Below are 16,808 nucleotides of genomic sequence, written 5' to 3'. Positions count from 1 at the left end.
AAAAACACACAACTGATCTTCTCTGCTAAGGCTACTTACCACATTGGTGGTGTTTGGGGAGGCTCCATGATGCATTAGCTGTGACACGATATTTACATGTCCCATGAAGGCAGCAACATGGATTGGGGTAAGGCCCGACTAAAGGGTAAGAAAGAAAATGTTAGTTGTTGGCTTATGATCCAAGAGACTTGATTATGTATTTGCCAGACTGTCTGCCTGCTTCCAGCCATCTACTTGTATATCTACCTATGTGTCCACCCTCTATCCATCTATTCATTCTCCCATCCATCTATTCACCCATCTTCCCATCCATCCATCCATCCATCCATCCATCCATCCATCCACCCACTCATTCATCCATCTATCCACTCTATCCATCCATGCATCCATCCACCCATCCATCCATCCATCCATCCACTCACCTACCTATCCATCCATCCATCCATCCATCCATCCATCCATCCATCCATCCATCCACTCACCTATCCATCCATCCATCCATCCATGCATCCATCCATCCACTCACCTACCTATCCATCCATCCATGCATCCATCCATCCACTCACCTACCTATCCATCCATCCATCCATCCATCCATCCATCCATCCATCCACTCACCTACCTATCCACCCATCCATCCATCCATCCATCCACTCACCTACCCATCCATCCATCCATCCATCCATCCATCCATCCATCCATCCATCCATCTTAACCCGCTCAGGGGTCAAATGAGAAGACATCAAGATTATATCATTATATCACAGATTCTATGAGGTGACTATATCAACAAAACTGTCACTTCCTTAAAGTAAGACCCGTGATTATGAAAGACTTAACGTCACCTTTATTAAGGAAAGGAGCGTTTATTTTATATTTTTTGATAGAAATTTAAGAAAAAGTTGGGTGGGAAATAAAGTTTATTTTCCCCTTGCCAGGGAACTTTTCTTGTGTCCATGTGCGTGTTTGTATGTGGGACATAGCGATAACACACACTTTAGTAAAGTGTTGGTTACTAATTCAAACACTATGCTGGACTTGGAATTCCCACGAGCTTTGAATAAATGGAACCTATGATACATGAAGTAGCCAACGCAAACCATCTCTCTAATAAAGGAAAGAAAGTAGGTCTAGTCATTCCAGTCATCCAAGCTGTTAACTCTACCAGCATTGTAAATGAGCGCAATGCATTCAATGCACATTGAGAACAAGACATGGACATGTGCACAGCCCCTTCCCTCAACACTGTATCTGTGTGAAGCAGGACTGAGTGATTCAAGGCTATTTTATATTGGATATGTTCATGGATGACAGGTATAAATAGAGAAGCCAAGCAGAGAATTTAAAAATCTCAGGAATCATGTGAAGGAGTTTATGTCCTTGTACTGCTCATGTAATTTTGTTTTATTATTTTTAAGATTTATTTTATGTATATGAATACATTATCACTATCTTAAGACACACCAGAAGAGGGCATGGGATCCCATCTCTCTGGCCCCTTTGTTCCATCTTTTTAATGTTCAGAATTTAATTACTTTACAACATTAACCTGATAAAAATAATAGGAAGAGAAAAAATGACCTTTGTAGTAAATCTCTATAGAAATTATACACACACACACACACACACACACACACACACACACACACACATATATGTGTATATGAATGACTAGGCTAGTTCTGAAGATAGTGGTAGAGTATTGCCTAGCGTGAGTAAGGCTACAGGTTCTCATATATATGAGAAAAAATATATGTTTACAACAGATACACTAATATGCATACATAGAATATACATACATACATATATATACACACACACAAATATACACACACATGCAAACACACACACATATATACATACACACACATATGCACACACATGCAAACACACACATATACACATAAGACCAATTCTATCTATAAAAGTAAAGTGTATGCTGAAAGAAGAAAAAGTCTGCCTGCCAACCGCCCAACAGTAAAGACAAATAGAGCAGGACGGGGGACTTTTTATTTTGGTTTCTCATCCTTTTCCAGCAACAGGAGAGCCAGGTGTCAGGGACCTACCCTCCCAAGGCCTCAGGAGCTGGAGTCTGGTAGGGGCTTCTCAGCACTGGGAAGCATCTCTGAACACTTAAACAACTTCAATCCAACCTTTGTCTCCGTGTCCATTCTGACCCCTAACGCATTTTTCTGCGCTGAGCTAAAATCACTGCTCTGTATGAGAAACACCAGGGCACACGCAGACACGAGTCTCCTGAAATGCCCTTTCTCTGGTATTTCTAACTGCTGTGTATTGAGATTATAGAAGCATTTCGAGGCAAGGTAAACATGCCACACACAAGCAATAGGACCTGTGTGACCAGCATCAAGCATTCAACAAGACTTCCTGAATTGTGGGCGTGTGAGGACAAGAAGCCTTGGTCTGTGGGTTCTGGGGTCACAGGGGAGTCACAGGTCATAGGTATGATAACTGGATATTAGCATGGGTAGAAATATGCTCATAACTGACCCATGGAGAACACCCAGGGCAGATTTTCCAGGAGAGGTGTTCCAGATGTACAGGACCAGCTTGGCAAACGAATGAGACACATATACCTGCTCTAGGAGAAGAGCCAACGCTCCAATTTGCAGAGAGAGTTCCTGGAGTTGGGAAGGCAGAGAGGTGGATTGGGGTGGGGCAGTTCTGGAGTGGGGAGACCCACGCCTGTTTGCTATGCGGAGACCCAGTGCTGACACATAAGGATGAATTCTCTCGGTGGGTTCAGAGGAAATGCACACAGGGCTTCCCTGCTCCTAACTGCAACACTCCCATACTTCATTCACTGGACACGTTCACACAGAACAGTCCTTACTCTCTCTTAGCACAGGAACACGTTTCTCAGTCTTTCGGCCAGCCACCTGCAACCAAGTGTGGGTTGTTTGGTAGCACAGCCAGCCCCTACCCAAGAGGTGGCAGTCTGCCAACGAGATGCCCCTTAGGAGACAAGCAGGCCTATCTATAGCTGCTTCCCTAGAGGGAAACCCACGGCTGCCGAAGCTATACTCTCTAGTCCCCCGAGTCCCGCAAGTGTTCTCACCTCGGTTACGGCTTGAATAGATGCACCGTGCTTCAAAAGGAGTTCCATTACTCGGATGCGGTTCTTTTTGCAGGCGATATGGAGAGGGGTGAAGCCATTCTGTAAGGGACAAACACATGTATCTACTTAACTTCAGTACATGGGAGTCAGTTCCTACTGTGTGCAGGGAAAGACATCTAGTACAATAAGGCGCTGTGAGGACCCAGAACCAAAGTGGTTAGACACATGGCTTTCCTGGATGGACGAGTCTGGACTGGTTCCCAGCAAGGTTCCCAGGTTGTAACTTCCTTGTAGGGAAAAGGTGAAGTGTGCATAAACTTCTTTACTTTATTTTAGAGTTCCAAATAATTTTTTAATTTCATTTTGAGTTTTGACTCAGTGTCTCATTATATAAAGCCCAGCTGGACTCAGCCATGTGCCTTCTGATTTTTTCTTTTATTTTAAAAGTTATTATTATTATTACTTCATATATTTACTATTTACTTATGTATAAGAGTATATTGTAGTTGTCTTCAGACACACTAGAAGAGGGCATTGGATCCCATTACAGATGGTTGTGAGTCACCAAGTGGTTGCTGGGAATTGAACTCAGGACCTCTGGAAGAGCAGTCAGTGCTCTTAACCACTGGAGCCATCTCTCCAGCCCTGAAGTTATTATTTTATGTGTATTGATGCTACATATATATCTGCCCACGAGGTGTACACACTGCTCTGTGGAAGTCAGATCCCTGGGAACTGGAGTCACAAATAGTTGTAACCTGCTGTGCGGGTGCTAGGAATTGAACCCGGGTCCCCTAAGAGAGCAGTCAGCATTCTTCACCACTGAGCCATGTCTCCAGCCCTCCTACTTTTTCCTTTGGATGGTCTGGACAGCAGGCATGTGCCATTGCCCTAGCTGATATCCTTTGTCTTACCTGTGGGGCTGTCTCTAAGTGTTTGTTCCACCACTAACCGGCCTGACCCCACTCTGACCAGTTGGTCCTTCATATTATCCTTGATTGACTTACTATGATGCAAGTGTGTGTTAAGGTTTCAAACCTGGGACAAGCAGCTAAGGTGCCTATTTAACAATCAAAGTGGACCTGGCCTCCAGGTTCTCCCAGCATCCTTCAGTCCCTACCTGTTTCAGGGTATGGCTGGCATACTCTGCCCTCTATCCTGAACTTTCCAGCCTAGGGGCTGGGCTGCCCTTACCCCAGAGGCTCTCCCCTGTATAATCCTCTCCCCCTCCCCCTCCCCCACCCCCTTTTGCTCCTTTTGTACCTTTGTCCTCCTGGCTATTATACTTGTTTTCCCTCTCTCCTTTCTCCTGTCCCACAGGTGGTCAGGGTCATGACCACTCAAGTCTCTACCAGACGAGTCTGCCTCTGTGTCTCTCTTATATCTATAATAAACTTTCTCCTCCACCATACCTAGGAGCGGTCATGTCCTTTCCTCTCCTTTTTATTTCTTTTATTTCACTCAAAGCACCCACTCTCTTCCTGCCTCTGGACAACTTTGTACAAGAAACACAGCCTTATAAAGCACCGCTGTCCGGATTTGTAAACTCAGAACATCAAACTCCTAAATCCGGAGAGGATGGGTTTGCTTCCGAGAGAGGTGTCCTGCCTTGTACCTGGGTTCCCAGGCATTTAGCCCGAGCCTTCTGAGACTCCGTTGTAAAGGACCAGAGTGTGTTCACTGAGCCCTTCCCATCCCTCTATGGGTTGAATTAAGGAGCTTACTTCAAATACAGCTGGGGAAAACACAAGCATCAAGTCTGTCTGCACAGTCAACCTTTGCCAAGGCCTGCTCAGACTTGTCCCCTGTGTGACAGGACATTCTCAGGACAAGCTCCAGAGAGTTTCCTTTCTTAAGACTCAAACACGCAGCAGCAGAGGGACAGTGGTGTCACAAGGCTTTTAATCCCAGCAGAGGCAGGTGGATCTCTGTGTTCGAGGCCAGCCTGGTCTACACAGTGAATTCCAGGAGAACCGGGATTATTCAGAGAGACCCTATCGCAAAAAAGCAAAAGCGAAAACCACACCAAACCAAAAGGCTCGAGCATGGGCTTACTCTAAGGACCCAGGATCTCAGGTGACTCAATGGCGTGCAGCTCATTTGCTCAAAGGTTTACTCTCATAAAAGAATTGGCGTTTAAACAAATTACCCACCCAACCGTTCTCTGTCCAACAGCTGAGACTGGGCCGCCTGTTTCAGCCGTCAGTAGGGACCCGTACAAAGACGGAGGTTCACCACACAAAGATACAGCAGGTGCCCCTGGGCAGGTCCCAGGAATGCTTTTCTTATCTTTTCTTTCTTTCCTTTTTGGCTATAATCCATCCCAGGGTAACTGACTACAATGTCCCTCTGTTGGGAAAACTTGAGTCATAGGAAAATGAAAGTTAAGCCACGTCCTGCTTTAGAGCCTTACTTTTTTTTTTTTTCTCCTATGGAAAAAGAGTGACTCATGGCCATTCAGAGGTCCCCTCCCTTCTCAGAAGGCAGAGGCTTCTGACACACTGGGCAGGCCAGCAGCTCCTAAAATACTTTTTTTGGTAGACGCTGTTGGGTTTCCAAAGACCAAGGCGCTGCCGGCTGTGTACTGAGTGCCAAGCTCCCTCCTCTCCACTGAATTTCAGGCCCCCCTGAGGCAGAGGCACAGAGGTTCTGAAGGCAAGGTCACAAGGCAGCGTTTGAGGGAAGCAGAAGCCTGCCAGGAAGGGTTGGCTGGAGTCAACCTATACCTCAAAATCACTAGTCAATCAACGTCTTCCCCGGGACTGGGCATTTTCGTTCTTTCTCTGAGTGCCTGGGCTTACTCTGAATGAAATGTCAACACTTTACTAGGGATTATTTATTTCAACCGTACTAAGGGTTATTTACTTTAACAATAGCAAGCATTGTCTTATTAAAAAACAAAACAACAACAAAGGTTAATATCATTTAAGCTCACAAATTCTTGGACAAATAGTATTATTATTTTTTAAGACAGGGTCTCACTATGTAGCTCTGGCTAGCCTGGGACTAGCCAGACCTGGCTGGCCTCAAACTCAGAGCTCTCCTGCTCTTGACATTATGCCCAGCTGTCTGTTTATATGCATGTATGTATAATGTATATATGTATGTATATGTGTGTATACATACATACACACACACATATACACATGCATGTATAAATGTATAATATATATGTACATACATACATATCATTCATACATATGTACATTATCATTATTTTTATCTGAAAGAAAGTCTCCTTCTGTAGATCAGGCTGATTTTGAACTCATAGTAATCCTCCTGACTCAGCCTTACAAGGGCTGGCAGTCATGTCTAGTTTGCTTCAAGATTCTATACGTCAGAAAGAAAACAACAAAACCCCTCTAACTGGAGGAATCATAACATTACCGCAGTGAGGTGAATGAAGCTGTTCAGGTCGGTCTTTTTTATAACCGTTTAATGTCAGGCTCTCTCTCAGGTAAGAGGAACCTGAGTGGGGCCCTGAAGAACCAGCCGTTTTGCACTGTCAGCTTTATTCCCACCAGCACAGGAGGCTTTGTCTACTCCCAAGGACATTTGGAAAGATTAACAAAGTACAGTGATTTAATGGGCATTCCGTCTTTGTCTCTGGAAGAGCAATCCCTCCACACGCGATGCATCATGTGCCGCTGGCAAGACCCTCGCTTGGGTTGGATGGCAGGACTACTCACCAGGGCTTTGGCATTGGGGCTAGCTTTCTTATCCAAAAGAACCTTGGCAACTTTGTAATGGCCGCAGTGGGCAGCCACATGGAGGGCAGTCAGGTAGTCGTTGGTGACGTCGTCCACGGGCACGTTGTGCTGGAGGAGGAGTTGGACGCAGTTTAAATGGTCTCCTTGTGTGGCCATGTGCAGTGGCGACAATCCATTCTGGAACACGGAAGGGGAAGAGGACTCATTGTTTTTGTTTTTTTGTTTTTTTTGTTTTTTTTTTTCTTTTTAGCTCAAATGAGGCAAATAACAGAACAAACAGGAACATGTTAAAAACTCTGATGCTTCATTTGGAAATACCTTACGATTTTAAAAGGCACTGACAATCCTTTTGAACGGCTCCTGCTTTAAAAAGAAAACTTTTCTTTCTTGTGTTAAAGAAAAAAAAATAGTCCAGGGTAGTTTCTTTCCCCAGTTTAAAACTTATATGGTTTGTACCAGGGGCCAGAAGTTACTATATTCCCAGTAGGATTTATCATTTAAAAATGCAAGAAAAAAAATAGTGAAAGCCAACTCCTAATCACTGGACTCTTGCTGTTTTTTTGCCCTTGCAGAACATTACCGAGCTTCAGAAACAAGACTACCCTGTGGCAGGGAAACCTTCATCCATTTCTAGAAGTCTGGCGCCCCCATGCGTCAGCAAGTAAAAGGAAGCCACTGACCCAGTGAAGAGTCCGCAGCTTAAATCATCCTGGCTTAATAATAGTCACGGGCAGCATGAAGATTGAAGATTTATTTCAAGATCTCAGAGAAGAAATGAATATAGGAGCCCTCAGGGTCCATCTCCAGCACTGAAGGGAAAATTGTGAAGAATGGCAGTCACCCCTCAGTGGTTGGATACGTGAATCAAGGCCAAGCAGGCTAACGTGAGTCCTTTCGAGCTTCTGTTACGTATGGAAGCAAAGTGGGAGAGCCCAGAGAGTCTCAGCAGGCTCATTTACCACAAGGGAGGTCTAAATTACCAATAGTATAATTTAGCACATTAAATAAGCCAAATAAGCCGTTTCCTCTATGATAACAACAAATTCTGTTTTCAAAAAATGTTGGGACGTGTGCCCAGGGGATCCAGGAACACCTGACTTTTCCAAGACCAGCTATCCCCCCTACATTTATTGTGGCATGAGAGGAAACATTCATAGACAAAGCAATGTGAAATCACTCAGCCATCTCACTACCACAAATGGCTACATATTTCAGATACCCATATTCCTTAAAGGCAAGAGATTTATGATAGTATTTTCCTATACTGCCTAGCGGAGTTATGCAGATAGAAAAGGGGATATAAGCGTAATAAATATTGAGATGAATTTAAACACTTGGGCAGCCATTGGGGAGTTGGAATGTTCCTGCCTCAAGCATTCTCCTCTATTATCCTGAACCAAAGGAGACACTAAAGGTGTCGCCAAGGGCTGGGGCATTTCCCATCTGACACTGCCCCACACAGATCCTCCCTCACTTCCACCAAATCCTCCTTTGCTTTATGTTTTCCTGTAGTCTTAGAGGAAGTGCAAAGTAAACAAATCTCAGAGAACACAGGACTTCTCGGAGCCTGCCAGTGGGAAACATTGTCAAAAACAAAAAGAGGCTCCATCCTAATGAGACTTAACAATCAATTTGATATACCTAGAGTTGCCCAAGCACGAATTCTCAACTGTAGGACTGTCCAAATCATCTTAGCCTGCGGGCATGTCTACAGGTGATTGTATTGATTGGCAACTGACATAGGAAGGCCCAGCCCTCTGTGGGTGGCACCATTCCCTAGGCAAGTGGGCCTGAGTGGTATGAGGAAGCTAGGTACACATAGGCCTGAGATAGCAAGCAAGCGGATGACCTAGAAGTGTAAGCCAAATAAACCTTTTCCTCTCCAAATGGCTTTTGGTCAGAATATTCTATCACAGCAGGAAAGTGGAAACTAGAACACTCACGAATGATGTATAGAATAATGATGTATGGCTGGAAAACTAACTCAGTGTCACAGGGAATGACAGAGAGACGAAGACAAAAAATTCAAGTGGCCCAACGGAAAGGGCTCATATTGGATATGGTGACTGAAGGATGGCTTCCGGAGTGATAGGCTTTCTTAGCTCAGCAATATAAAAAAGGCTTAAGGGATCAGACAGATTGCCTTAAAGCTAGGCTTACAACAATCTGTGACTTCTCTCTCAGTACAGATTATCTAGTGTCTTCATAAGTGCTGTGTACTAATCTAAGAACTTGGGCTGAACAAGAAAACGTTCTGACGTTCATTCTATCAACGAAAGCCAGGTAGCAAGCATGTACCAACAGCAGCAGAGAGGTTCTCTCTAAATGGTGTAAGGAGCACCGATGGGGAATGAACCCTGCCCAGATGACGCTGACTTAAAGACATGGTGAGCACAGGTAAGACAGACAATCAGAAAGGTCTGTTTGGTGGGTGGGCCAGGGATGTGGTGGAATTTGCAAAATGTGTGCCACACAATCTTCAGGACCTGAGTTTGATCCCCACATAAAAAGCCAGGCGCGGCAGCACGTGCCTGCCAAGGCATTGTAAGGACAGGTGAGAAGCTCTCTGGAGCTTGCTGGCCACCCAGCCCGGCTTTAGGAATGAGCTTCAGGCTCCCCGAGGGATCCTGGGCACATGCACACCTGTACGTGAGCATGCTGAATGAGGTTTAACAACCAGCCCTCTGAAATGACAAAGCTCTCAGGGCACCCCAGAGCTCAACGCCTAGGGTGTGTAGGCTCCTTGCTATGACCAATTTTAAGTTGCCCTTGTCACTGTTAAACATGGAAACAAGGAGAGAGATGCACATTTGGTTTTGTGAGCTGACATGAGGTTCCCCTAGACTGCGGGATTTGGAAAGGGCGGGCAGGCTTATCCTTCAAATCTTACACAGTGGTGGGGATGGATAATCAGAGTTTTAATATTTTAAATTAGCACAAACTGAGGGCCCGGTGTATGGACAGGCAAATAACCTACCATTAACCTGCACCCCCAGTTCCAGTCTATGAACTCTCAAGAAATAAACTAGGGGTGGGGGTGGGAGTGTAGGAAAAAGACTCAGAACCAAGCCAGAACGTAGAGTTTTTAGTCTCATTAAAGCAGTAGTCGGCTGAGCCCTGAAAGTCTCTTGTATAACATTAAATAGTAAGCATAATAGACCAAAATAACAAGGTAAAAAAAAATCTTTGCTGCAGAACACATCATCTGCAAAGGCTTCATAAATCTAACCTTATTTTGCATGTGTATGTGCTTGCATGTGTATGTGCATACTCAGGTGTGCAAAACATGCATGCATGTGTGCAGATGCCTGGACGACAGTGGATATAGTCTGCCTCCATCACCTTCCACCTTACTTATTGAGAGAGGGTCTCTTGCCTCTTCTTACTGGTCCTGGCTCATCTAGCTAACAGACTTACAGAGGGTTCCCCTGTCTCACTTTCTGAGTGCTGGGATTACAGGTGAATACTAGTTTTTACAGCTTCAGTGTGGGTGCTGGCGACCCAAAGCACAGTCCTCATGCCAACAGAGCAAGCCTTTATCCTCTGAGCCACCTCCCCAGTCCAGAAGCTTTTTTTTGGGCTCCCCTACAGACGTGATGATCTCGAGTTCCATTTAGTAGTGCTGGTAACTGTGCGCTTCAATCGTTCAAAAGGATCAGATGTTAGTACCGAAGTTCAGGGACTGAAGACCTTACCTTGGTTTTTGAAAGGATGGGGGCGGATCTGTCAAGCAACATCTCTACCACCTGCTCATGGCCACTTCTCGCCCCACAGTGCAACGGAGTCAGACCGTCCTGTGGAACAAAGGCGATACCGAAAGTCAGTATATTTCAGAAACCCGGTGTGTTATGTCCCGTCATGGTATAAACCATCCAGGATGCTGTGGGCAGTTAAAGATTTGCTGCTCATGGATTTCATGACGAAATTTTATATTTTAAAACCTGGAATTAAATTTTTGTAAATGTAAGCCCCAGAGTGGATTGTCTCTGCCTCCCCATGACAGGGATTATATAAGCGTAAACCCTGTGCTTTCTGTGGGTTCTGGGGATTGGAGTCAGGTCCCCAAATTTGTACAGCAGGCACTCTGCCAACTGAACTATCTCCTCAGACCTAAACTGTTAAAGAGGATTTTTGAGAGGAATTGTATAGTGACCCTCCCCGCCTTACATGTCTCTGCACCATACTCTCTGAATACATTTTCTTAAGGTAGCTTTGTGCTTGAGTGTGGACTGGTTAGCACATCACATCCTCTAGTGTGAGCATATATAAGTTTAAATTTAACATTCCGGTTTCTTGAGAACACAGCCTTTGAATATTGAAATAGATCTGATTAGGATGATTAATCCAACTGTTCAGACATGACCAATCAAAATAAAAAAAACTGTATCAATAATTTTATGATTAATTTATTAATTGATTTGTTAAAAACCCTTTTAAGGAATTGGGCATCCTCACAGTAAGTTTCCTATCTTCTACTAAATATGACTTACTGGTAGAAGGAAACACACTCCAGACTATAGACACTATCTCTAATTTTTGCTTCTACAGACGTTAGTGGTAAGAAATTTTGTTTGCAGAGTAGTCTGACTAGTAACAGCCACTGTACAAGCTCTACGAATGCTGGGAATTTAAATACACTCAATATTTGAGCAAAATTTTCTTTCTAATGTTTCATTGGTTCATTTTTTGTGTGTTTCTAGATTTACTTAATTAATTTTATTAATTTTTATACTTAAAATTATTTTATTTATTTATTTAATTTGTATTTATGTATATGTGTCTGTGTGAGTGTACGTTGTGTGTATATGGGAGTCCTTGGAAGCCAGAAGAGGGTGTCATATCTGCTGGAGCCAGAGTTACAGGAGAGATTGTAAGCTCTCCAATCTGTATGCGGGACCCAAACTTGTGTTCTTTGAAAATGCAGCAAGCGCGCTTAGCTGCTGAGCTATCCCTTTAGCGCCCCGAGTCCGTTATTCTCATCAGCAGCAATGGATGTGTGACCCGTTTTGACAACTCTTCTGTTAGGCAGGAGAATCTATTTTCCATTTATTAGGGTCACAAGCTCTCAAAAGGACAACAATATTTCACCTTCTTCCTTTCATTCCATCCCTCCCTGAGCTTGGCACCCCTGGACCCCGTGGGGCCTTCTTTCAGTTCTCATAGACAAGGACCAGCTGCAGAGGGATAATTAAGAAAAGAGACTCATCAGGGTGCCAGGTGAGCAGAAATTCACTCAAAGCTGTCCAAGTGCTTCCCAGACTCCTTGAGTTTTCACAGACTGCTGGCTTCTGTGCCCTCCAGTGGGAAGATTCCTGCATACGATAAAACCTACCATAAAGACAGTCCTGTCTACCAGTATACCAGCATTTGATCCAGCATCCTGGATTCACTTTCCGGCTGGGCAGATCTGAGGTGAAAGGCCAGTGACTGTAAGGCTGGTGACCGCGATGCGTAAGCAAGCAGGCACGGCCATATGCGTGAATTACTACAGCTTTCGGGGCATCAGTATTCTTTAAGACTTCATTCCAGGCATAAACAGTACATGAGCCAACTAGAGCGTTCTCCAGGAACTTTTAATGATCTATCCTCCCTTTCATGCTGATATCAAGTGTTTGCTTTGTAAGTCAGAGCGATGCAGTCTTTCAGGAGGAAACACAAAGCAGAACACGGGAACCTCCAAACACACCAACAAACCAACAGCAACCCCAACAAACCCACCTCCAAATACACCAACAAACCAACAGCAACCCCAACAGCTACCGCCAAGTCCTGCTATTTCCTAGTGACAACACACCTGTGCATGTCTAAGGAGAAACAGAGGAGTGGGGACTCTGGCCTCACCTGCCTCCTTAAGACAGTTCACACACACATGCACATGCACACACACACGCATACACACATACACATACACCACACACATATACACGCACACATACACACTCATACATACATACACATCACACACACATCACACATCACACATACCACACATACACACACATTCACACACAACACCACCCCACAAACACATACACAGACGCTCACCACACACACACTTCTACATACACACACTGTATATACCATACACACACAACACACACACACCATATACACACACCACACATACACACCACACATATTACACACTCACACATGCACACACAACAGCCCCCAAACAAACATGCAAAAACACATACACATATACACAAATAGATAAACACACACATACACAAACACATAAACACACTGAGAAATAGAGAGAGACCGAGAGGTAACAGAGAGAGAGAGAGAGAGAGGGAGGGAGAGAGAGAGAGAGGATGGATTTTGTATAAGTCACAGTCCATCAATTATCCTTGACAGAAACAAGATATTACTAATCTATTGTGGGTAACTGATAAACTAAGGAATGGAGGCCCTGCAGAAGCTACAATGTATGTGATACCTTTGAGAAATGTTTATACATTTTTACAGATCACACACACACAAACACACACACACCTCACACACATACACACACATCACATACATGTACACACACACATCACACATGCCACACACTACATAAATACTCCCCCCACCACATCACACACACATACATACCAGACATACCACAGACATACAGACATACACCCCACACACACACCCCACACACACACACACACACATACACACCCCCATGTGACACACACACATATACACCACATACATACTCTCTGCTACATCACATACACACATACCACATATACACATATCACACACACATATACACCACACACACCCTCACAACACACACACACACATACACACCACACACACCACATATATCCCCATATCTCATACACAACACAAACACACACACACACACACACACACACACACACACACACACACACACCCATTCAGTGACTGCCATCACTGGATGAAAATGCCATTCCACAATGAGACTCTACAATGAGTGTAGAAAATTACAGGCTAACACCCCACAAATAGAGAAGCACTTCCGTTTTCCTTCATCCTGGGAAGTTATCCTCACATCACCATACTACACACCAGATCGTCAAATGTGGCTCTCTTAGCTGAACACATGACACACTGCATGACCATGTGAGGCCACCTCAGCAGAAAACACTACACACTACAAGCATCATGTGTGGCCACCTCAGCAAAATGAAATACAAGTACTGACTCTAAATAGTTTTAGGCATACTGCCCCAACTCGTGGACATTTTTTTTTTCTGAGTTTACCTTTGAAACTAAGTTTTTATTCTGAAAAAGAAGAAGGAGGAGGAGGAGAAGAAGAAGAAGAAAGATATTTTAGGCTTCAGGAAGCCAGTTTTTTGCTTCATGGTCAAGTGTGATTTATCTCTATATAGACCCTTCTCATCCCTATGTATATTTTTTTCTGAAGACACAACACACAATTTTATCCTCACAATCGTTCCTACATGGGAAATATTCTTCACCAAAAATGAAGACTCTAGGGAGGGCCAGAGAGATTGGCCCAGTGTGTAAAGACACTTGTCACATAAACCTGGAGGCCTGGGTTCCGTCCATGGAGCCCACGCAAAGAGATAACTGACTCCACACAATTGCCCTTTGATATGAACATGAACGTGCATATCCTATGTACACAAAGAACAATTAATTAAAAATATTAAACCCTTATGGTTTAAAGAGATGGGATTACCCTCCCAAGGATGTACTGGCTGAATTCAGGATGAGACCAGCACAGGAACTGAGCCTAGCAGGTGTGGGACCCTAGGTTTATCCCCACACTGTAACGGTATTTACTAGGGGAGATTACCGCTGTTAATAATGACAAGTCAAGACAACCAAGGGGCAGGAAAGACCAAGACCCAAGCTCAGATTTTCAACAGCCACCCTTCCTTCTTCTACAGCCTAACACATATATCTGCTGTCTCCCGAAAATAGGTGGACCCTGCAGACAGAAGACTGAAGATTTTCTCATCAGGGGGAGAGCAGGGCCCTGGAACTCTTGCAGTCTCTGCTCCTTCAATCACCTTGCTTCAGTGAGGCAGTCAGCTGTTTCCCAAGGTCAGATTCATCAGTCCCCCTAAACTGCCAAGAGCAGCCAACGGGAGAGTCCTCGCAATGCTTTTAATGCTGGCTTCGTCCCATCAGCTGCAAAGGTGATCTGGCACTCTTCAAATTACAGTGCCTTCAAGGACAGTCTCAGCAGGAGAGAGGCCCCACAAGGAAGCCGGGCATCCCCCTCACGAAGGCCAGCTGCACCGGTGGGGCTGGCTGAGCTTCTCGGGACATTTGTAGGTCAATAGAAACCAGCACCGGGAGTTAAGGGGAGATTCTTAGTGAGCAGAACAGTTTTGTACAATCAAGGACACTGCGGTCAAGGTGTGTACACCCAACAAGCCATACTTGATTCAGTCAAAAAGAATATGGAAAAGTAGCGGACATCCACTATACTTTACATCTTTTGGACCAAAAAATAAAGAAAATGGCACGTACTTTGAAAGTTTGTTTGTTTGTTTTTTTGGCTTTATTGCTGAATGGCGGCTTAGTTTCCCGAGCACAGTCCCCCAGCAAAGAGCTCTGTTTAAGAAGGATTCCAGTAACTATCATTCATTTCTCTGTGGACTATAAGTTCTTCAGGGTGGTGGTACTGGGGAGGAAGCTCGGTGGATAAGAGTGCTGGTGAGCAAGCATGAGGACTTTGGTTCAAATCCCCAACATCCATGTAAGAAACTGGTCACAGTCACGCACACCTTCTGCCTCAACGTTGCCGGTGCTGATGAAGGAGTGTTGGAATGTGGGGGCAGGCAGGAAGATGCTGGGGCTTTATCAGTTGCTATCAACCTAGTCAGAAATCAGTAAGCTCTGAGTTCAGGGGGAGACCCCATCTTAAGGCAACATGACAGAGAATCAAAGACTTGACAAGACTCTCCAAAAAATTTCTCCATACTGCACACACCTGCACATACCAACATCTACATGCACAGAATTAAAACAATTCTTTGGGGTGGCATTTTAAACCTTTTAACATCTATCTTGGCTTTCTCTGCTCCCCTCCCTTCTCCAGTAAGCATGCTTGTAGTCGCCCCTGCCACGAGACAATCTTTTGAGAGACACCCATTCCAAGATCCAAATCCTTGTCGTCTTAATGATACAGCATTTCTATCTCTCTTATTCTTTTATTATTATTATTTTTTAAAAATTTCCTTGAGACAGCATTTCATGTAGGCCAGGCTAGTCTCAAGCTCATGACCCTGAACGCTAAATTCTCCTGCCTCTGCCTCCAGAGTGCTGGGGTTCTAGGTGTGCTCCACCATGGCCAGTTTATCCATTACTGGTGACTGAACCCAGCTTCCTGCTACACGATCAGAATCAATCCACTAGAACAGTGCTTCTCAGCCTTTCGAAGGCTGTAACCCTTTAGTACAGTTCCTCATGTGGTGGTGACCCCCAACAAATAAAATTATTCCCGTTGCCACTTCATAACTGTAATTCTGCTACTGTTATGAATCAAAATGTAAATATCTGAAATGTAGGATATCTGATATGTGACCCCTTGTGAGGGAATAGTTCAACTCCCATGGAAATTGAGAACCATGGGTCGAGAACCACTGGACTGTAGTGTATCTTAGTGTCCATGTAACCTTTTGTACACCTCCTTTGGTGAAGACCTAACTTGCCCCTACAGCTGTCGCCTATCAGTGTCCCAACTTTGGGGGTTCTGCTCTTTCATCTCTGCTGTCTCTGAAAGGGAACCTTGCAAGGACAGCTCAGAGAGACTCCACAATCCTTGATCCACTACAATCCCCACCACCATTTTAGCACCGGAATCTACCTTCAGAAAAGGGTTCTGTCTGCGATGTTGCTTTGGCTACAGTCTCTCCACCCCATGATGCTATCTCTTAGTAACTTTTGGAGTTCTGCTTCACATCACACCTTTAACTTTCCTTGTATTCAAAGTTGAGCTGGGCTCTCTCTTCCCTTGGGTTTCTATAGTGAGGCTCTGTAGTAGAGAAATCTGCCTGACT

General features: G+C 44.4%; 1 protein-coding gene and 1 long non-coding RNA gene across 51 annotated transcripts in view; one reads left to right on the top strand and one right to left on the bottom strand.

The window, feature by feature from the left end:
* Ank3 (ankyrin 3, epithelial) overlaps nt 1-16,808 on the bottom strand; it is a 493,951-nt gene that overhangs the window by 149,469 nt on the left and 327,674 nt on the right. For 49 of the 50 annotated variants that reach the window (XM_011243299.2, NM_146005.3, NM_170688.2 and 46 more), the window contains 4 exons: nt 10,485-10,583; nt 6,769-6,966; nt 3,080-3,178; nt 40-138 (listed from right to left, as the gene is read on the bottom strand). The exons of the other annotated variant lie outside the window; for it this stretch is intronic. In XM_011243299.2, the coding sequence (XP_011241601.1) occupies nt 40-138; nt 3,080-3,178; nt 6,769-6,966; nt 10,485-10,583 (495 nt within the window). The remainder of the gene's footprint in view (nt 1-39; nt 139-3,079; nt 3,179-6,768; nt 6,967-10,484; nt 10,584-16,808) is intronic. 50 annotated transcript variants of the gene reach the window in all.
* On the top strand, nt 11,578-15,283 carry Gm33416. The gene is made up of 2 exons (XR_380549.4): nt 11,578-12,006; nt 14,722-15,283. It is a non-coding gene; the product is annotated as a predicted gene, 33416 (long non-coding RNA).

This window comes from Mus musculus, chromosome 10 (assembly GCF_000001635.26).
Source record: "Mus musculus strain C57BL/6J chromosome 10, GRCm38.p6 C57BL/6J".
Taxonomy (NCBI): Eukaryota; Metazoa; Chordata; class Mammalia; order Rodentia; family Muridae; genus Mus; species Mus musculus.
The sequence above is the reverse complement of the archived record's forward strand: the minus strand, read 5'-3'. Positions and strand labels throughout refer to the sequence as shown.